Source organism: Zophobas morio, unplaced genomic scaffold (assembly GCF_036711695.1).
Source record: "Zophobas morio isolate AGI-343-1 ecotype UQ-CSIRO unplaced genomic scaffold, CSIRO_AGI_Zmor_V1 ptg000133l, whole genome shotgun sequence".
NCBI classification, from domain to species: domain Eukaryota; kingdom Metazoa; phylum Arthropoda; class Insecta; order Coleoptera; family Tenebrionidae; genus Zophobas; species Zophobas morio.
The window spans coordinates 219,968-243,137 of record NW_026972238.1 but is presented as its reverse complement, the minus strand read 5'-3'; the positions used below and the strand labels follow the sequence as shown (position 1 = coordinate 243,137).

The 23,170-nt window shown below is 31.5% G+C and overlaps 2 protein-coding genes across 2 annotated transcripts; both read left to right on the top strand.

The window, feature by feature from the left end:
• The first annotated feature begins 12,395 nt into the window (after positions 1-12,395).
• Positions 12,396-13,908, top strand: LOC135145216 (guanine nucleotide-binding protein G(i) subunit alpha-2-like). The gene is made up of 5 exons (XM_064077332.1): positions 12,396-12,572; positions 12,641-12,931; positions 12,983-13,175; positions 13,238-13,333; positions 13,436-13,908. Exons 1-5 carry the CDS (start codon positions 12,458-12,460, stop codon positions 13,806-13,808), a joined length of 1,068 nt encoding a protein of 355 aa, XP_063933402.1. The 5' UTR covers positions 12,396-12,457; the 3' UTR covers positions 13,809-13,908.
• Positions 13,909-18,629: 4,721 nt separating this feature from the next.
• On the top strand, positions 18,630-22,722 carry LOC135145223 (serine/threonine-protein phosphatase 2A activator-like). The gene is made up of 6 exons (XM_064077340.1): positions 18,630-18,744; positions 19,807-19,912; positions 19,980-20,104; positions 20,295-20,378; positions 21,767-21,865; positions 22,613-22,722. Exons 2-6 carry the CDS (start codon positions 19,890-19,892, stop codon positions 22,720-22,722), a joined length of 441 nt encoding a protein of 146 aa, XP_063933410.1. The 5' UTR covers positions 18,630-18,744; positions 19,807-19,889.
• The last annotated feature ends 448 nt before the right edge of the window (positions 22,723-23,170 follow it).

Sequence of the window (23,170 nt, the reverse complement as noted above, 5' to 3'; positions counted from 1 at the left end):
GTTCAATATACACCATAAACAACATTTTGTGATGGTTCTTTTGTATAAAGTGTTTAAATTACCAAAATTGGTGGTCACTATTAAAATTACGAACAGAATTTTTAAGAAACTGTAAGGTAATATAGCTAACCCTTATAATTACTTTTTATATAAATATTTAGGAAATAACATTAATTTTTTTTGTTGGTATCCTCATAAATTTTTCAGAAAAAGGTTGACAATATAGTTACTTACGGCGTGATTAATGTATAAATTTATTAATATTAAGGGTAATATAAAATTAGGTGCTTATATAATCAACCAAAGCGTGATCCACAGCAGAGCTAATCAATTTAAGGACAGGTGGAGACTCTCTCACACTATGAATACGAGCTGAAACTTAGCTTATTTAGCATATATAATTATTTACCTTCCGTTAAGTATAATTTAATTCAATTAATTTAAACCTTTTCAAGAAGATTTAAAATTTTTGTTTTTTACGTAGAAAAAGAGGAGCGATCGTTCTATCCTCCTGGGAGGAATAGTTATATACGTTGAAAAAAGTAATACAAGATACAGGTCAAGAAAAAATCACGTGTCCTAAGCACGTGCTTTAGTTAATTCTAACAGTTTTAAAGTGTAAATGGCCTCATTTTGTGCCAAATAACTAGGTTTAAATGGTTTATTTCCACAGTCCTTGGAAACCTAACAAATTTTTTTTGCGATCATGATAACCTTTACAATTTTATAAACGGTGTATAGATCAAACCTGATAGGAGGGGCATACCATTATATTTTAGTGACAAGATCCTCACTTTCATCTTTTATTTGATGAAATCTGATATTTTCATGGCGTAAACTTTGCTTCTACCGTTTGCATAGTGAATTAAAGTTCATTTATTTCTTTTTAATATTAAAATTTTTTTTATGCTAACCCAAGTTCTTTTAAGGCAGTTCAACCCCTCTAAACACCATTCAAAGGTGTGGATGAAGACCATATATTTAGCTTCGACAGACGAACACACATGAAGGTCAGATTGTCTATAGAGTGCTAATCCTAGCTTGCAGAGGTCTAAGTCCCAATCTTTAGCTCAGGATCTTCTATAGCTCTTAGGATATAATTTTTTTTTTTGCTTGAGTTCAAACCATTTAAACGCTCCAAGTGCTTGTTGACAGCCGTTTTAGTATTCATTATCAGGTTAAGGTATGTTCTCGTTAAAATTAACTTCTCCACTTGATTTGTAATCGTCCAGCTCTGAACTTTCATTTCTATAATTTGTTTTGTACGAAGTTCACTGGGGGTGTATAAATTAAACTATAACCAAGTAAACGCCCTTATAAGTACCCCTATTATATCAATATTCTGCTCATAAGACAAATCTCAAGCCCACCGGACATATTCAGGATCGTTTACATAAGATAGCACAGTTTTTTTAAAAATTTTGTTTACGTTTACAATAAAAATACAGAGGACTCTAATTTTCTTAATAGGTTTTTTTTCCCAATGGCTTTAAACACAATATATAAAGTCAGGGTAACCTATGCTTGTTTTGTGCCAGAAAGCGCTTTATTTAAAAACAAGTTATTGTCTAGGTGTATTAACATATGAATTTTTCACATCAACCTAAAAATAGTCTTGGTGGTTATTAGGAAGTAAGTTTTAGTTTACTGTATCTTTTAATAAGACTGTAGTAATGTTTTCATCAATGTTTATTTCAAGTAGTTAACTTTAGCTTCTCACCTTTGGTAATTCCCATATATTTAGGATTTTAAAGTAAGGAGTTCCTGCATTATTAATTTTTAGTTTTCGTGTTAAATTAGACTTGCCAGGTTAAAAGGCGTTTAAAGTTTAGCGCGCACAGTATTAACCCGTAATTTGGTCATTCTGTTAAACTACAATATACTATTCGTAAGTTAACTGCAAATTAGTGTCATATAATTAATTTAAATTATTCTGACTGTTTTGGAATCCATCTAGTTTATTACTTTGTTTAATGAAATTATGAAGCACTTCGACTCTTTTTCCACTTATTACCTATTCCCCCGTTTTCCAGTAACAGTGATTCTCTCATCCTTGAGCTATGTCAAGAAAAGTGATTTTTTTATTTTCGGGGTGTGATCTAAAAATTGGCCTTCTTGAAGTCAATATTTAAGGTTCAGCGATAAGAAGGTTGGTCACTGGTGTTAAGAGTAAAAGTCTTTTGATATGTAGCCCTCTGAGTCTTACTTTTGTATTTAATATATCCAAGTAAACAATTTTAAAAGAGATAGTCTATAACCTCACGCACTTTCCACATGAGTTTAAAGTAGGCTTGAGCGGGGCCCTTATTTTTAACGAAATCATCATACGTCTTGTTTACATCTGTTGTAAGCATGTAAACCGAAGTCTCCAGATTATTAATTAATGCCGCCTCCCCAATAAATGTTAATAGTAAACGCGGTATGGGAGAGGAAATTGTTTGTCTAATTTAGGCTCGAGACACAAATTTAGTATGTAGTCTGTTCCTTTGCATTAACCTTAATATCTTCTTTTTAAGTTAGAGTTATGGTAATTAATAAATAGATTTATTTAAGATTCTCGGCTTTCCTATTACCGAAAACATCATGCCACATGAGTACAACACTCGGGGTCTTTCTTAGTCGTTAAAACAGTTATCAAATTTTTGTTCTGTTTTATGGAGGTTGACCTTTTGTTTTAGACGCTCGTTCCCTTAAAGTCAAAAAGATTACACTATTTTTCTCACATTTCAAGCCAAACTAGCTAGATAATTTAAACTTTTGGAACATGCAATGATTTTCTTTTAAGTATATGCTTTTTTTAAGTTTTTCTAGAAATTTATTGGATTAGTGTATTGTCCTGGTTTCTTTTAGTTTAGTTTTAGTTAGATCATAACGGTTGTTAAGCATCGCAGGCAAGACAGACAGTTATAAAATAAAGGAGCGGATAATAAGGAAATGATATCTTGCTTTTTAATTGTGTTTTTTTTACATTTATATAACTCATAGCGCCTCATTTATAACTTATATAACTTAATTGCGGTTGCATTACCTTTATAACCTTTAATTTTGAAAATGAGTCATTCAGAGGAAACTTCAGAACACTTTCCTAACTAAGTAGTGGCCTGGTCCTTGGACTTTAAGTGACCTGTTGATCCCTTATAAATTCTCACAATACTAACGGCAGGACTTTAAAAATTTTGGTTGAAGAAATGTCACAGCTAGCACCAGGTCAAGGTTAATTCTGTTTATAGGTTTGGAGAGCTCAGACTCAGTGTATATTTTTTGTTAATCATGTTTATTGGTATTTTAAAAGCCCCTTTACCCCCTTTTTTAACATTTTTTAAGGTATGACAGTTTCTTTTGCAGTAGCCGTAAACCTTTTCATTTTCATAATTATAACATTGCTCGCCACGGCGATTACGCCGTAGTGCTTACATGGATTATTCCTTGTATTAAACCCTTTTAGGAATGTTAAGGAAAAGACCCAGTCCATACTATTTAAAACAAATTGCCATTAGGCAATTTTGATTATTGAAAGATAAGAAACGTAAACAAGTTGATGCGTTGCGATTGTTTTTGAAAAACGTCCGTGTGCGTTTGAGTAATATGTACATATCTATACTCAGTAAATATAAAAAGCTAAAAGGTTTAAATAACAAAACAAAGAAGATGTTCTGGCTTAGTGGCAGCTTTACAACTCTTTAGCGCTTGACTGTGTTTTATTATGTTTCGACTACACTAAAAAAGCATTTGTCTATCTTGTAAACAATTTCTATTAACGATATTTTTAATAAATTTGGTCCATATTCAATCAGAAAGAAGGACCCTAAGCAACCAAGTATATAATACTCGCTCACTTTTCTTGTTCTTTATGCTCTGTTCTTCTCGACAAGCTATTTCTATTGATTTTTAAGATCAGTTAATTTATTAATTACCTTTACAATTTTGATTAATTTCTAATAATAGAAGGTTTATCTTTTATTACGTAGAATTGATAATATAAGGCAGTCTAAAGTTTCTTAAGGTATAACTTAGTTTCATTTTGTCCACCCTTGGAATTTTTATGTTTTGTTTATCAAAATTAGCAATGGTTGCAGTAGTAACCTTTCTTGCTATTGCAAATTTTTTCCATCATTGCCTTTACTCATTAATAAGCTACATTTCTATTGGGTCAATCAGTTTAAAATCTTTAAGTTAACCTGTTATTGTATTCTCTCGTAGAGCGGTAAAAAGAATAAATTTTGTATATATATGCATATAAATGAAGTAAGGAATAGGTCACGAAGCTAATCGACTAAAGAACCCGCACGGCAGGGAGTGCACTCATTATATAATAAAATTGAACTGAAACTTAGCTTATATAGTTTGAATTTCCAAATATCATTGCTCTTAATCTCACCAAGTAGCTAGAGAAAAGAAACAAGGGTTAGTTTTAATTAGATTATTTTAATTTAAAAAAATCTAAAATTAACAGAATACTACTTCATACTCACCTAATAGTTGGTTAAAGTTTATATGAGCCCTTTAATTAGATGCGCAATAGTATTGTTTCATCTACAGGACTTAGTAACCGATTTAAATTTAATAATAAATGTAAAACAAGGGAAACGCTAGCCAGGAGCCTCAGATCCAGTACTTGAGGCTACCTCACCTGGTGATGGTTTTTAGCGGTTTCTCATGAACCTCAGGCCGAAAATGGCGGAAGATCGCGCCCGATACACCTCCGCTACCCCTCAGCCCTTCGAGACAGTTAGGCTACCCTCTCAAAGGGATTACAGGCACCAACGACCCTGTAGCTACTACTAATCAAAAACTCATGTATTCGAAGTGTTTTTGGCCCTATCGAACACCCTGAAAATCAAGCATATAAATATAAGAAAACTAGATTTTAAATAGTTACTGGGAACATTTAGAAGTAATTTAATTTAAAAAGGTATAGAAAACAAGACTTGTTTAACTTTAAACAGTAAAAATTAATTTTTTAAATTTATCAAAGATCTTTGTTAACATCATAATTCGTGCAGTAGTAGTTCGCCAAGTCAGCCAGCATTGACAAACTATATCGATGCACTTATGTAAATGATGACTAAAAAATTGAGACAACTAAATATTGAGCTCAAAGATACATGAAGTCAACTTCGCTACTTTAGTTCAGCACGAGCTAAAAACTTTTTGGAGTAAACACCGGGAGAATTGGCGTATCCTGGCAAAGGCAGAGTTTATTCGCGCATTAAGAGCTGCAAGGGTGAAAGGAATATTAAGTAAGCTAGATTACGAAGAGTTGGCGAGTGGACTTGCAGCAAGTGTGCCTGTAAATAAACCAGTTACTTTGGAGCAACTAAAGAAGCAAGAGAGTGTTTCCGGACTACAAGTCCGTTATCTAGATATCAACGGTTACCTTTCTAGTGACATACTCCGTATTCTTCTTAGGAGTGGGAAAGTAATACTTTATATCCCTTTTATCGGCCAGCAAATTTTTTATCAATATACCAAAAATGACTTTCCCTATGAGGAACTGCAAGTTATCTACGCATTTAATAATGACCTAGAAATGAGAAAATGGCTTGTTGATCCAAGCCAGAGATCAAACAATGCGATTTTTACTGGCGTGTCACTTTCGTCTCTATGATCGCTCGGACGGCAATTTCTACACAGACGTGGGTAATAGCCTTAAAAAGCTGACCGAGGGCGAGTGGAAATTGACAAGAGACGGTATTTACTTAGATCGTATTTTTCATCCCACATATTATAAAACTAAGTTACACGGATTTTTAAATAATGCAAAAATGCATATTAATTCTTTGATGAGTTTGACATAATTACCTTATTGGACGAACAACGTTCTTGGAAACCGCGGTCATAGCCTTTCCTTTAAGATACAAAAAATTAAAGAGGTAGCAGCTTCTTTTATTTAGGGATGTTAAATCAATCAGTACAACTGTTCTGCGCAGAGAAAAAAGTTAAAATTAACAGTTAACTTGTATCGTTGCATCCGGCCTGATTACTGCTGTTATAAGTACTTGGACTTATTAAGAAACATGGCAGGATGTAAACTTTCTATAAAAAACAAAAGAAGATGCTAAATAGGTTGAGAGGAAAAATATAAACTCGAAAAAGGGATTGAGGTATTAGTTAATGTAATATTTCAAGTAATAGTGATTCAAATTATTTAAGTTATAATATTAATAGTAATAACGATACTAATAGTTGTAAACTTTAGTAACTAGCTTGAAAAATGTGATCCTAGCAAAAATATAATTTCTCTCATAATTATTAATAGAAGATGAACCAAGTGAAATAATAGTTAAAAAACTGTATTAGGACCAATAATTATGTATAAAATAATTAAGGGAATATAATGTATAGTGTTTTAAGAGTTCGGATTAAGTCTAATTATAGCTCCAAGGTGTACCTGACTAGGTATACCCTAGCAATGAATTTAGATACCAAAGAAACGTTCTTTAGGTGTTTGGACGAGGGAAATGTGTTTCTATAGGCATCGACTCAGTTGAGCATATCTTGTGTAAAAGAAAAATTTGAGGATTTTTTATGTACCGCAGTTTAGTAGTCAAGTAAAATAGCTGTATAACAAATTTTTTGGTGAAAGGCTCAGATTAGAGAGTATAAGTTTGCTGTGGGATAGGTTAGGTAAATAAGTAAGAAATTTGGTGCATATGGTGCAAAATGGGTGAGGAAAAATTTAGGCTTTTAATAACAGGTAAAAACAAGGAAGCAAGATGATATTACTAGTTTACTATAAGCACTGAATTTTGTGGTAAAGATATACTATGTAATTCCTTGCACAAAACCTCTCACTAGTGAAAGAAGCATTTTTCTACTCCCGAGCAACTGTAGGCCGTAACTAATATTACACAGATACGAAAAGAAAATATTATTTTAAATAATTTATTAAGGGACCAAGTTAAATTTAACTTGTTAAAAAATTTATTAAGAAACATAAAGTAGTTTTTACTTATAGTCTTATAAAATGCTAAGTTTATTAATCAAATTTTAACTTAAACGCCTTTATGACGTTTATTTTATATATTAGCTTTATCTTTCTAGACTAATGATATTACTTAAGCAATAACACCAAATTTTAATCTTTTTTAAAATAACGAACAGAGCGAAGAGCCTTATTTAATTATTAATTTATGGTGCTGAAATACTATAACCCGGTCTTTTACTTAAGGGTTCTTTACCGCTTATTTGAAATTTTTAGTTTAAGTAAATTATATTGATTAGATTTAAATTTTAGGTAGTGTTCTTTTCGGCGCTGAATTATGTCTGCTAAAGGTTCCTTAATAACAGATGTTATACTTCACAGATTTGGATTTATTAAAATTAGGGATACCTATAAAACATCGAACTGTAAATGACATAGGAGGATATTAGATAGCAACAATTCCACCGCTCTTCTCTGCATACTGCAAGGCGTTAATAAAAAATCCGCTACCATACTAATCCCTCTGATACTACAGCTAGATCGAAAAAAGGAATAATGATTAGAAAGATTAAAGATGATTGATGCCGAAGCAGTAACACATCCAATTAATAATAATATATTTAACAAAACCAAACGGAAAATATTGCTAGCACTCTACAACAAACTGGTTGACTCCTAGATAGATCTATCATATGAAACTAGACAGGACATAACCACGGCCAAAAAGCTGGCACAACACCAAAATTTAAGATAGGGCGGTAATCAACTTAAGATATTTAAATGGAACAAGGTCATTAATTTGGTAACTTGAAAAAGAAAGGAGTTAAAAGTAAGTTAATTCTACAAATTTTCCCGTTTTTGTTAGTTTATTGAATTTACTAAAATGACGCCTTTTTTTAGACCAAACATTTTGCTTGAAACTACGATCCAACTTTGGAAAGTTTCTTGTATTTTATAGAATTGTTTCTTTGAGTAATTAACTTTTCATATTATATGAGTTCGTTGGCATAAATGCTATTTGCCAGATTTTTCCCCTATTAAGGCATCTCACCTAATAGTAAATTGAAAAAATTTCTGTTCTTGTTTTAGTTTTCTTCAACGTTCGTTTTTATCTTGTAAAGTAGATTAAACTGTTGTGGGGGATTTTATAATTTTTAAGAAAGTGGTCCTTCCAACCAATAATTAAAGGTAAATAGAAAAGAGATTGCCAAAGATGTATATGAAAGAGTACGCTAATTTTAAAAATGTATTTTTGAGTTAAACTGTGTTTATTTACACATATAAGGCTACGTCAACTCGGGGCTTAGGTTCCTTGGCGTTAACGCAAGCTAATTTTAAAAACTTTATTTTGCTTCCTTATTCACTGTTACGTTAGAAGCGCTATAGGTAACCAGTAAGTACTACGCGTGTAAGCTAAAAATAGCAATGTTTAACAGAGCTCATGGAATTAAGTACTCTCAGTTACCCTAACGTCATAGGTAGAATAGGTTAAAATTATAAAGCTCGATATTTAAAGTTCTTGTGAAAAAATGATGTAGTTAGTGTTAACCAAGTATTAACACCTTTCACTAGAATTTTCTTAAAATTTAAAATGCATTAACATGGTGTCCAAATAGCTACGAAGGAAGAATCGTTATTTTTAATTTTTAGTAATTTCACTACCACTTCGAATTAAATAATAACTGTACCTCGGAGTATAGACAACTGCCCAGAAACAGAAGTAAAAATATAGAATATATAACTCTACAGGCAAACAGGGCTTATAGGAATTATAAAGTAATTATCTCTCTTAAAAGAGGCTATATTTTTTCTTTAAAAATTTAAGTTTCTAGTGTTGTGACAGAAGAAAATAATTCAACACTTACCCTATCTTAACGGCAGTAAATATATAGTAAAGCTAGAGGGGACGGCAGCAACAAAAAAAAATTCCCAATTAAGTAATAGTTTATAAACGTAACGTATTAGGTTGTTACTTCATTGAAGATGAAAGGCCGTTGTACGGCAAGAAGAGTGTCAATAACAGATCATATATAGTATTAATAAAATAAAATGACAAGCACAGAAAAAAATAAGTATTCAAGAACGAAAAAGAATTGATATTTAAGAATGACCCCTGACCAGAAAGAGAATGAACGAAACTTAAGCTCTCCAATAGGTTCCGTGCATATTTACACATGGGTAAAAGTAAAAAATAATTTAACGGAATTATCTTGGAGGAAAGAGCTTATAAATAGTAAAGTCTAGGACCGCCTGTTACAGTAAATAGTAACCAAAGGTAAACTTTATAGTATTCCCTTCAAGTGAGTCGCAAATAAGTGTTAATTCTATAACTGAGAATCTTACTCAATTACTAAAGTAATTAAAAAGGGCAAACAACCTTCTAAAAAGCCAAGAGTCTTGTAACTTAAAAAAAAATTATGTATAGAATTAACTTATTTACAAGTAGTTTAGATCAATATAGAGGGCAATATGTTACTCTGTTTACTTAAAATTTAGCTTTTTTAAATAACTATATGTAGTTAATAATAAGTATTTTATTGTAAGTCAAGTTATTACACGAGATTAGAAGTAAGAATAAATTTTAAAACAGTGTATGCCTTAAGTTACAAGAAGATTTTAAAAAATATATATTTAAAAAGAGTTAAGTAGCTTATAAAGCATATATTACTTCTCTGGTGTTTATAGAATTTATTTTTAATAGCGTTTTTTTAGTACTCGATCGAGTTTTACAACTTCGAAGACTCGAGCTTTCAAACAGATTTAGTCGCCCATAAGTATAAAAAATTGAGTTCTTCGTGTTTCACTTAACCCTAAACATATAATCAAGTAAGTCATGCGAACGACCCGCTAAAAGATGATCAGCGTGACACATTCAGTCTCCTCCTTTATCCCAACGGAAGCTTACTTTTGCTTCACAATTATGAATACAGAAACTGGGTCGCTACTTTGACCTTGCCGCCAAACAATTACGTGGGGCCTCCCGGCAACTTAGAATCTATGAAAAAAGTATTCAGAGCCGGCGGTGCCAGGAGCGCAATGCGTTTCTTAGTTATAAGAAGCACTTTGCTCTTGGAGAAGTATTAATGACGCTACTAGCTATGCGTGGAGATAACCTGTTTGTTTGAAGTAGTCATATGGGTGGCTTTAACGAATAAATCATCGTATTATTGGCTTAGAAGGGGGGTCAAGAAAGAAAGCAGTGACTATTTTTTTAAAATTAAACGCTATTAGTCTCATTTGGTCAGGCGAAGAATTTGTGAGTTTCTTAAATGCCCATTTTAAAATGTAAACTGAAATCACGGTAAAATTTTACAAGCGTACACCTTATTAACCATCGACAAGAGGCTAATGGGTCCGTATTTGCAGCTTTAATACCAATTACATTGTCTTCGGTAACGACTACCACCCTTTTCCATCTCATGTAAAATGGGCCGGAGGCCATCTTTTAGTTATAGTTAGTAGAAGTAATACATAAAGTCTTAAAGGAATTAACTATAAAAATCAATTAATAATTTTCTTATAACGAGCTCGAGTATAATTACATTTAAAAAAGTAACGTACTGTATTCATTAAAATTATTTTAAAGTTTGCAAGCTGTACGTATTTCTTCAAAACGTTTAAGTTGTTATCAGTCATGTCCGGATTTTACAAAGTAACAGTTTACTTGGTGCATATTAGAGGAATAGTGCTCAAAAGATATTGTTTTAAATTTTGTCATTCTATAAAATAATTGGCAGGTTTCTTAATATATTTAAAATATAATTCTTGGACTTTTAGGTCTTGTCCATGATGTACGAGGGCTGTCCGGCAGAATGTAAGAGTAGGGTGGTAAGACTGATTTTTAAAAACTATCATATTTTTTATTTGTAATATAACCTCCATCTATTCCAACATACTTTATACATTGACCATGCAATTGTTTTATCCCGAGAAAAACATATCCCGAAACAGTCTACCAGTGCTCATCTACAGCCGACCTCGTTTCGTTTTCGTTAAGTAAGTTTTTACCACGTAACGCCTTTTTCAAAACTTTAAACAAGTAAAAATAACTGGGAGCCAGACCTGAACTGTAAGGTGGATAGTTCTTTTCCCTCGAGTTCATATCTCGTATAGCACTCTTTGCAACTCGGGCTGTGTGAACCGGCGCGTTGTTTTGTAATAAAAGAACTGCTCTGTTAAAGTCGCCTCTGTTTTTCTCCATAATGGATTGACGCTATTGGATGATTTATTCAGAATAACATTGCCCGTTCATCGTTCTTTTTCTAGAAAAGAAATCCATTGTAGGTATTTCTGAGCTATCCCAGGATGTCATTGCCATAGGTTTGGTACCACTCTTTGAACCTTTAATTTGCGCGGTGGTATTTTCCTCTTTTTTATCCATTGCATGGATCCTTGTTGGGTTCTGGATCGTAATAAATCCATGTTTCCTCCCAGGTTTAAATGCGACGACGAGTCGCAAACATTCTCACATAACCAAAAAAAAAACGCGGTCTTCCCACTCCTCGTTTTCTACCTAGCGGAGTTGATATTTCGGGATCCTTACTGCGCTCTCACCTAGCCCATTAGTAAATGACTAAGAAGGATTTGTCCAACGCTATCTTTGCTGATCTTTAGTTCTTCTGCTATCTGAGGAACCCGAAATTAACGGTCCTCGTGGCCTAATCTTTTCAATGTTATAATATTTTCTCCCGTAACGACTTTGCAAGATGGAATTGGGCGCTCATCGTCTTTAATTGATCCTCTTCCCAGAGAGTTCACCTTTTGACCGTTGCATACTATGTAGCATGGACAATAATCCCACGTGGATTTCTTTGGTTTACTTCCCTTTTTTTTATGGTACTTTATCACAGCACTAGATATAACTTTCCAAAATGCCAAGGTTTTGCTAGAAAATTTTTTGTTTGTTTAATGCTTACTCAATAACTGTTACATTGGTCATAATCAAATTAGACGCATCAGCTATTAACATTATTGGTGCACAGATACACCCCAACATACCCCCTTCTAGGAAGGTTCACTTTCCGCCAGGGAGTTCTCGTATAAAGGCCTTTTACACAATATTTCAGAATTATATAAAAAGCTGAAAGCATTGCTTGCTTGAAGTTGTTATAGTTACATTTTCTTTTAAAAAAAGTCACGATTTTTTTTTGCGCACTAAGCACGGATCATTACCACATTTATTGTTCTATGTGCTCTATTACTAAATACTATATATTATGCTAAAAATAGTAATGTAATGGCAAGTTCTGCTACGTTTGCTTCTAAATATGGAGGATGGCCCTAACCCTTGCAAACCTAATTAAATTAGCCGATCCTATAGTTACTAACAACTCACTGCTAGATGAGGACGGTAACTACTCTTTGAAAGTATATTCTTGCTTTCCTTTCTATACTAAAAAGTAAATGAATTGAAGAACTTATTTTTATACACAAAAGGTAGCGGCGTGTACTTTTGTTAGATTTCCATTCAATATTCACAGTTGCAACAAATTAATTAGGAAATATATTTATTAGTGCGGGTATTAATATATAATGGGTTGCATTAACAGTAAGTCTTTAGAAGAAAAAAAGGTTAATAAACAAATCGAGGAAAAGTTGGCAGCTGAAGAAAAAGAAAAACGCCGGGAAGTCAAACTTTTGCTGCTTGGTATCCACTCACACAATACAACTTTTATTTATTTTACCAATCTTTATATTAATAATTGTTATATTAAGGAGCTGGAGAATCTGGTAAAAGTACAGTAGCCAAGCAACTTCGAATAATAAATAAAAAGCCATTTACTGAACAGGAAGTTCTTGGATATCGAAATATTATTTATTTAAATGTGTTGCATTGCATGTCAACCATTATAAAAGTTATGCCCACTTTAGATCCACCCCTTTCTTTTTCTAACTCAAAAAGTGGAGATGCCGCTGAAAAGATACTCCACACAGTTCAACAAGATGAAATTAACTCAGATCACTTCCCTGAGGAGCTTGCTCAAGCTATAACTGAGTTATGGGAAGGTATATATAATAGTTTAACCACTTTTTATATTTAGTTTTATAACTAATTAGATTCTGGTGTTCGTGCTTGCTGTGAAAGACGTAGTGAGTATCAGCTTCAAGATTCTGCGGAATATTTTTTTGAGAATGTTCAAAGATATAAAGAACCCGATTTTCTACCGACCCAGGAAGACATAATCAAATGTCGCGCTAAAACGAGCGGGATTATTGAAACGTGTTTTGAACATGAAGGCCTGGTTTACAAGTGAAACAAATTTTTATATAGTACCGGTTATCAGTTATTTACTTTCACTTAAATTAAATGAGGATGTTTGATCTTGGCGGGCAACGCTGCGAACGTAAAAAGTGGCTCAACTGCTTTGAGGATGTTACCGCCATCATCTTCTGTGCTTCCTTAAATGAGTTTTGTTAACTGCCTTTTTTACTGATTTTTAAGTTAACCGTAGTTTTAATATATTTAACTCTTATATTATTATTTATATAATCAATTCTATTTGTCTTCAGTTATGACCTCACGTTACTTGAAGATCAAAGCGTTAATCGCATGGAAGATAGCCTTCAACTTTTTGAAAGCATTAGCAACAATAGGTGGTTTGTGAAGACCTCCATCATTCTCTTTCTAAACAAAAAAGATCTTTTTGAAGATAAGATTAAAAAAAAACCTCTTTCCGTTTGCTTTCCGGAGTTTGAAGATTCGAAAAGTTGCGAGGAGGCCAAAGAATTCATTAAAAAAAAATTCGTAGAGTTAGCTCCAAAAGGAAAAACTATATATACCCACTTTACTTGTGCTACTGACATTTCAAACATTGAGTTTGTGTTTCTTTCCGTCTCTGATATCATCCTTCGGAATATCTTTGAGCAATGCCACACAGCTTGAGGGTTGTTTCCGACAGTGTGTTAATGTATTGCTATGAGGAACTGTTTAAAAGACCCCTTCCAGGTTTATTAATTAATAACTTTGTAACTATTTTTGAATTAAATAAAAGTTTATTGTAGTCTCTTATTATTTAATTTATTCAGCAGTAGCAATAATTTTTTTTTTGCAAAATATTTATAAAGTTAGCAATCTTGCATTTAAATAATTTGTTTACACTTTATTTAGGCGTGTGCATTGCAAGTATCAGCTTTTAGGGGTTATCCAGAAATATAAAGATCATTAAAGTTAAATGCTAGCCGGCAACAACCGCGAGATTAAAGTCCGCAGAGCCGATAGAAAAGAATTTTAAGAAATATAAATAAGAGAGCCATTTCTTAAAGTTAACTTGAATATAACCCTTTAAAGTTTTCCAAAAATTTGCTATAATTCACTAGTTGGCTTATATTAGGTAGCCCATTTTTAATAAATCTGTGAATAGTCTAGAAAAAGAACGAACCTAAGTCAAAACCAAGAGAATCGTAATGATAGTCACCTCCAGGTGTATTCTCGCTTTATAATAGAATTATTTTCTGTTTTTCAGGATTTTTAAAATTAAATTTAGGCTACAAAGAAAATGTCTTTATGGCAATAGAAATAAAGTTTCGTATTAACTGGGATAATAGTTACGCTACGTAATAAATTAAGTAGAATACTTTAAAGTATAGACAAGGACAGATACACTTTTAAGCTTTTCCATTCTAACCTATATGTAAAAACTAAATTTTTTTATTACCAAAAAAAAATGTTTAAGGGACGGATTTAAAAAACCAGTTTTTATCAGTAAAAAAGAAAATGTTATTTTTCTCATGCATCAAAAGGGGCAAACAAAAGCTCAAACGCCAGCTTTTTTGAAAGAGCAACTTTTCAAATTTTGGTTAACTCTGATAAACCACATGCTCATTCCACGTGGCGTATATATCATGTCATTAATATACCATATGACCACGTGTCTGCTCCACATTTTGTACCTCGTTTTTCCCCTGAAGGTATAAATACCTTTCTTCTACAGGACCACAGTTGGTCTCTCCTCCTCTCTTTCTCCATCATTGAAGGTTGACAAGTGAAGAACGGGGTTTTAGGTGAGAGACCCCTGTCTTTAAAACATATCTGATATATAATGTGTATATTTTTAGCATTAATTTACAAAACTAGAGGTAAGTTTTAAATCTATGAATTATCGGCTAATCCTAAAGTAAAAATAAAAACCAATTGGCTGATTTTACTTTAATCCCCTTTCTTACCAAAAGTAGTGACCAATAGCGCAAGTCTAGGGCATGTACCTTATTAAGATTGGTCACTGAGGATGTCAAAAAGCGGAGTATAACTCAAAAGGGTTAAGGTTTATAAGGTATCAAAATCAAAAAAAAACCAGCGCATAACTTCTGAATGTCTAAGCTACATCTTTAAGAGGGGTTTTCGTGAGCTGACTATATTCCGTTTTAGCCTACCCCGTTGCCATAATGATGGATTGGAATGATTTAATTGGGCATTTATATCATAATATATGTGAATATTAACAATTTATCATTTTTGAGTTGACATTTTAATGTTTTTATACAACATTAACTGCTTCTACTGCACTTTCAAAATAGAAATAGGTATAATAAGTCATGTGCCTTTCGGGGTTATATATAGTAACCTTCAGTGTTTGGCAATTTTATTACATAATTCCGTTTAAGGTAATGGTTGCTTCACCCTATCAGTCAAGCCCCATAACAGCGGACTTTGCACACTTTTAATAACCTACTTGTTTTTTAATCTAACAATGTTTTTGTTATCTCTTTCTCGCTTTTTTTTTGTTCTCTTTTTAAGAAAAAATGTTATTATAAATTTACTATAAGGGACATTAACGGAAGTCTTACCCTGTAAATTATGTTAAGTACTATTATCCATCCTAAGGGACTTTTTAAACAAAGAAGCATAGCTTTTGTTTAAAAATTTGGATACTTTAATAAATGACTTCACATTTTGAACTGGTGAAAACATAACGGTTCTAAAACATCTAACTTCTTTATTTTTAAAGGTAAAGGCACTAATATTTGTCGGAGATTCATAGATTAATTATTCAAAATTAAAAAGAACTCGTGTATAAAAATATGGTTTAGGTGTTAAGCTCTAATTTGAATTAAGGAATAGAAATTTAGTTGACTGGTTGGTTTTTAAGTAGGGCAGCAAAAAGGGTATTTCTAAACATAGTTTTTCCATAACGGATTGAACTTGATTTTTTTAGTAGGTAATTGAAGACCTAACCACGAAGGCTTAGTAGCGGGCATGGTATACTTTTCGTTTTTCTAGTTTCTGCTTACTTCAAAGTATTAAGACTTTTTAAATATTTATACAACCATTTCTTTCGTTTTCAGAGACTAGTAATGTCCTAGAAATAAATTCTGTTATCCCCTCTTTAATGAATTTTGAAACTTAAAAAATATTTTATAGATGACGAGGATAGATATTAATAATGAGTTAACGTATAATTTGCTTTTAAAATACGCCAATACAAGGTCAAGGCCTTCCTAATACACGAGCATAGGTTACTCATTTATGTAGCTTGTTTGTAATTCTTCCTTTATCCGAACAATTAATGAAAACTAAGGGTAAAGCTATTATACCGGGATTAAGAGTTGTCGTTGTAGCTCAGCGATAAAGAGCATTGTGTGAATTCCAGGTCATGGATTCGGTTCCCACCGACGCGACTTTCTTTTTCGGTTTTAATAGTTACATAGTTTAACCTCACCCTCATATATCCTAATACATCGCTGGTCAGGTATACCCGAACGAGCACAAGGTCTCCTAGTAATACTGCTCACTAGACCCTATGAAAACGCCAAAAATAATTAGACTTTTACGTCGGGGCACTTCACTCGAGCACCTGTTACAAGACATCTCAAACATTTTGAAATATGCCGTCCAAGACGAAAAATTGAATATATCGTACCTACAACTCGCAAAGCCAAATATTTCAACATATTTTTTATATCGTCCAGCCATTTTCTTCACTTTTAAATATCGTTTATAGGCGGAAAAGGACTCTGACTTAAGCCTTACTCAACCTTAATGTTTTTAGTGTTCTTTTAAATGCCCAGAATTTGTTTTACCATAATAAATTTATGTATTTACATAAAACAAAAGTTATCTTAAATTTTATGTGCTATGAGTAATACATTCTAGGGAAATGCCTTACGCAAAATATGGAATATAGGTTAGGGTTAGGTTAGGCTAGGTTTGAGAAACACATTTAGGCTTAACTAATATCTTATTATTTATACCTTATCACAAACGGCTATATTTTTTAAAACAGGATGCTGCAATAATAAAAATGCTTAAATAAAATTTATATTCTTTTCAAACATTAAAGAACACTTCTACCTGTTAACTGCGCATATTATCCTTCAAACTTCTTATAAAGTATATGCGACAGCAACACTGTAATATGATCTAATATAAATAAGTCACCTTGGAGAAACGCAGTGGTACTCGTTTTTTTAAGGGCATGCACGCAGTAATACTAATGAAAATCGTAAGTGCAAAGCTTCGCAGCTGATAATAAATATTTACAACTTACTTCATAGTAAAACAGAATTAATCGCTTTTAAAATATTCATAGAGATAATTTGTAGAATTGTAGCTCCTACAAAATGTTCAGGGTATACTACCACAACAACTTAAGTTTGAGGGCCAGGTAGCCCTTACAAAACTTCTAGTAGTAAAAGAAGACTCATTGTTTATTTACCCTAACGCTTGTATAATAGATAATGCGAGTACGGTTGTAGTACTTGAAATATCAATGTATAAGGTTGTCATTTCTGAACATTTTAATGCTTTTTATCATAATTCGTTTATGACCATTTACTATGTATATATGCTAACTTTAAAAATAAGTGATTAGTTTCGGACGCAATAAAATATGTCTCAAATTCATAATAGTAAGTTGTTAAACTTTGAAACTTGGAAAAATTCAGACGCTTATAATAAGGTTAAGGTTCCATAACCCTTTAACCATTACCTCTTAAGGAAGATGAATTTTTGTAACACTAGATTGTGTTTTTTGTTCAATCTGTGAATCAATCTTTGAAAGCCTGCCTCAACTGTTCAATTCAAACCAAAACTATACCTGCTGTGGAAATTATAACTGATGTGTTAGAGTTATTAAATTCTTGGACCGCCGAGATTCCCCCCGTTATTCAGGCTACTCGTTATGGTTACTTTTTATTAAGACGTTTTTCTTGTTTATACATAACTTTTTTTTTTACTAGGAAATACAGCCTTCCGCATTTGGTATGCACGTTTAAAGCAGGCAAATAACAATTTAATAAATTTTTATTATTAAGTTTTTTTACTCATAACAGTATTTGACCGTTATAGTGTTTATGATTTAAATTGTTGTTAAGCGTATAAGCTAAGATCAACTTATTAGAGAATAATTTGAAAAGCACTACTCGTTAACACAAAATTTTTTTATTTTATTTTTCAAATTAATATAGTTTGTAGAATTATTAGAAACTTATTGTCGTTGGTAGATTTTTAGCTATTAAATACGAAAAGAACTGTAGAGTAGTAAACTTTAAGTAAACTCATCCGGCAACTTATATTAATGTTTTTCCGAATCCAATTTATTTAATTTTTTTTATTAGTAAAACAGTTTATATACTGAAAACTATATAATCTACTAGAATTTTTTTTTCAATACAAGAACTTTTTTTATTACAAAGTTACATGGAAACTTTGAACATTTTATTATAGCGCTTTCAGTAATTATAATTTAATTATGTTTAGGAAGGCGGGAAGCTGCTAGCACCTTTTTTAAATGGCACTCCTGCGGAGCACGGAGAATTAGTTAATTACTTTTATAATTCGTTCGGAAGTCCCGCACGCATCGATTATGGCACGGATCTATGTCGTATTAATTTATTTACTTTGGGGCGATTCTGCTGGATGACACCACACTAAAAACTTCATTCTGACTTTATTGAGATGGCTTTATCGTTTTTCTATAGCACCCTTTCTTGTTTTTTATTTCAAAGATTAGTTAATCCCCAAAAAATTAAGTATAAAAAGTTTTAATTAATAAAGATTAACTCGTAAGAGTCAGATATAGTGCATATAAGAAAAATGAATACCGTCATAAGAGCGTTTTTTCTATTTCTTTCTTTTTATGAAGCATATATGCGTTAAAAAAATAATAATTATTAATTAATTTAAAATTATGGACAAAGGAAATTGTTATTATTAATTAAGAAAATAATTGAAAAAAGAGAGAATATATAATAATTAAGTAAACCAATTCAAGGAGGCAGCTAAAGTTTTTTAAAGAAATCGATGAAACTCGAAGGATATTATTACTTTTACGCGTTGCAGTTCACTTTCTTAATTAAGATAATAAACTATAAGTTTTTCCCGCTAAGAGCGGTAGAAGAAAATAAAGAGTCCATTTATTGTTATAAAGTATTATATAGGCTCTCAAATTCTGTTAATCCGTTTTTTTATAAGCATTATATTTAGAAGCAGTAAAAAACTATAACCAAATAGATATTTATAAGATTTTTAAATAAAGAAGTGGAAAAAAAAATTATAAATAAAACTTTAGCTATAAGCAGTTACCTTTTAGTACGATTTAGAAAAGTGGTTTTTGATTTTTTAGAATTTCTTTAATCTTTGTGGTGCTTTTAGTATTTCTCCATACCTATATATGTTAAAACTACTTAATGAAGAAAACAGTATGATCTATATTATCACCTTTTTCTCTTCGAGAGCATAGTTGTGTTATCTGTACAACTTTAAAATTTAGAATTATATAAGGGAATTTTTATACTAATATATGTTGTATTGTAAACTTTATGATTAGACAAGTGTTTTTAATTAATCAAATTGTAACTTCTTTATAATAACATAAAAAATATATAATTTTATTATTTATTAGTCATAAGTGAAATAGAACACGAATTTTTCTTTTACTTTTTAGGAACTGGTCATGAATTGTCTTTTGTTTGTTTTTTGTGTTCTCTTTACCAACTAAAGTATCTGCCTAATGAGGACCTGAAGATAATGGGACTCTTTGTTTTTAAAAAGTTTTATTATTTAATTCAACTTTATAAGAGTATTAAAAAAACAAAGCTAAACTAAAACTTTTCATAGATATCTGGGAGTGGTTCGAAATCTCCAGAAAACGTATTGCGTGGAACCGGCAGGTAGTCAGGGCGTTTGGGGATTGGACGACTTTCAGTTTTTACCATTCTTGTGGGGCAGCTCTCAAATGATTGGTGTGTTTATTTTAGCTACTTTTTATGTGGAAAAACATATATCTTTTAATAAGAAAAACCTGCTTAAGTCGTAAGTATTAGTCGTTAATATCTTATCTTTTTTTGCGTACTGCTTTATTGGTATCAAAAAATCATAGATATTGATAATTCATTGAGCACGTAAACTTTTTCATATTGCTATTTTGTGCAGCTTGTCCTCCATCAACTTTAAAATCAATATCTTCTCCTGAATTTTGCAAAAAAGAGGGGGGCTGCAATTTATTTTTAGAAGCCGGTAATTTTACTTTAATTTTTTTTTGTTTGGGGAATAATAAAATTTTATTTAAATACCCAACTGATACAAAAAGTCATTTTATTAATTTAAAAGAAATAATTTTTTTATAAAAAATTCGTTTTTTATTTATATTCTGGCCTTTTAATAGTCCAGTTAGTAATTAAATTAACACGAAAAGTGAATATTTCGGTATTTTTGTAATTTAAGTCTCGAGAGTGCTAGCGTCGATTTCTCATATTTGCCACTTTAACTTCTTTGAGACTACTTTCCCTCGCATATGTACCATTTGAACTTGTATTTGGTACTTTTGAGCTATTCGAATAAGTCACTTTGCTGAATAAGATAAATATAAAACTATTCATAATCTTCTAAGTTACTTTATTTACTTTCAAAACATGAACTGTAAAAGGTTATTAATGGAGTTTTCTTTTATTTTTTATACTATTTATTACTCTTTTAAAGCTAAAAGGAATAATATTAGTGTAGTGCTACTTGTTAAAAACAATATACGGGTATTATTATTTTTTGGTATTTATTTAGTTTAAGTTTTTAATTTCACTCTTTTTTACTTAAAATTTATTATCATGGCATTCTCCCTGTTCATCGTCTTTTTAAACTTTCAAATTATTACTATAATTATAGCAAGAATTCGAAACAACAAAACTTATGTTAATAGTAATAATAGTAGTAGTACAAAAGACACTTTCGTTACTAGAAGTTTCCTAGTTTACAACAACCTTTTACCCCCATTTCTCCGAGAGCCTGTAGCTAACACTATCCGAGCTCCTCTCTCCTTGCAAAGTTCGCCACGACTCCAATGAAAAGGCCCAGTCTGTCGTTTTATGTGTAACACAAAACTAACCCTACTTTGTAAAACTTACGCAAAATGCAACGCTGAGCTTCTGAGATAAGCATAAAGTGATTAAACTGGTCTGCGGAAAAGCTCCTTCTTAATACTATGAAATAAAAATAACCAACACTTTGAATATGTGCCACTTTCTATAAAAAACAGATAATATAAAAAACTTATAATTTTAAGGTAAATTGGTATTATTATTTAGGGAATTATTAACAAGTTCTTAATATTATTATATTACAAATATCTTTTGTTTAGGTGGCATATATCTATTATTATTTTGTATATTCTTTAACTATATACATAAAGCAAATATTTATATTATATATTTTTAATTATTCTTTTCTATTATATTTTTTCTGCTATATTTACTGTTTTTTGTAATAGTAAAACAATAAATTTACTTTGTTATATGCATTGTATTGTTGTACTAAAAAAAATTATTTAAGTTAATACTAATACTGTATCAGAATCTTCTTTATAATAACTATTTACTATGATTTATTATATATAAAAACTTCTTCCGATTTAGTTGCGTACGTGCATGCCTCCAAGTCGGGACCTTTTTTTGAGCACTCTCCCGTACTGTACGAGATCAGTCAATCAGATTCATGGGATAAAGTTAACCGAGGTTTTTTATTTGTTTATTTTCTTACAGTCAAGTTTCCCACAGAAAATTTTAACTCTATAAAATTTAAACTCCTGTTTTTAAAAAGTACATTAACAAAAAGAAGAGCATTGAATGGTGTAACCAACTGAAAATTATAAACACCAAAGCTTTTTTTTCCCCCCATGAAACTTTGTTAGACGAGTACTGGAGTATTTTAATGAATTTTAAGGCATAAGCAAAAGTTAATAAAAAAAAAAAGAAAGCACGTTGACGTAGCTTGCGACTAGTTAAATATCTTTTCGAAGAGTTTAAAAAGAATCTTACAAAAAAGGTGTTGAACATGTAAAACTATAATCTCGTGCTGGTACCGCGTGTTATATTAACTCATGTGCCACATTATTACCACATGACTACACCATTAATTTGTATAACGTGCTACTTGCTTGGTGAACTATGTGAATTAGTCACGTGGCATTGTCTACACTCCTTGAAGGCGGCGTATAAGCACTATTCCTTTAAAGGGTAATAATTAAATAATAAAAGAAGCGGTCTGCGCATAAGCCTGAGCCTAGCAAATTTATTAATAATTATAATAATTAGATCGCCCCTCTCCTTTTCCTTTGTTAATTTCGGAGATGTGGGCCGCAACATAATGTTTGTCATTTTGGTTAACACAGTTTTTCTTCGTAGAATTGCGTAGTAAAAACAAGTTGTACGTTACGGCAATAAGCTCTTTTTCTAAACTAAATTAATTTTTTTTTATCCCAGGTCTCTTCCGTATGTACAAAGATCGCGTTTTGCATCAGTTATCAATTATCCGACATATCCACTTTGGAACAATATTATCCCTTAAAAAAAATACTGAGAAAGTTTTATAGTGTATTTTTAAAAAATTTACAATTCTATCAAATTATCTATAATCTTTAAGGTTATTTCTAAACATGAGTTAAACTTTATTAAGTAAAAAACCTTACATTCACCCTAGACAAGAATTTACTACATCATAAGACAATATTTTAGACCATAACTTTTTCAAAACTAAACAAAATAGTTATTTATTAACGCTGACACCAAAATTTTTTGAAGTTACCCAGGCGAATTGGCTAAATTTTTGCTAAATCTGTTAGTATAACTCTCTCACTAGCTTAGAATATCTATCCAACGCCTTTTTGACAAAATATGTCACTCCGCCCTAATATTCAATTCATTGTCTCATGTTTGGGCAAATTTTTAAGGCACTAAACCTGATTTTACCAAACTAATCATGTTTGGCACGAGGATCACTTTTCATGGTATCAAACCTGGAAGGGTGAAGAACCCTCAGCC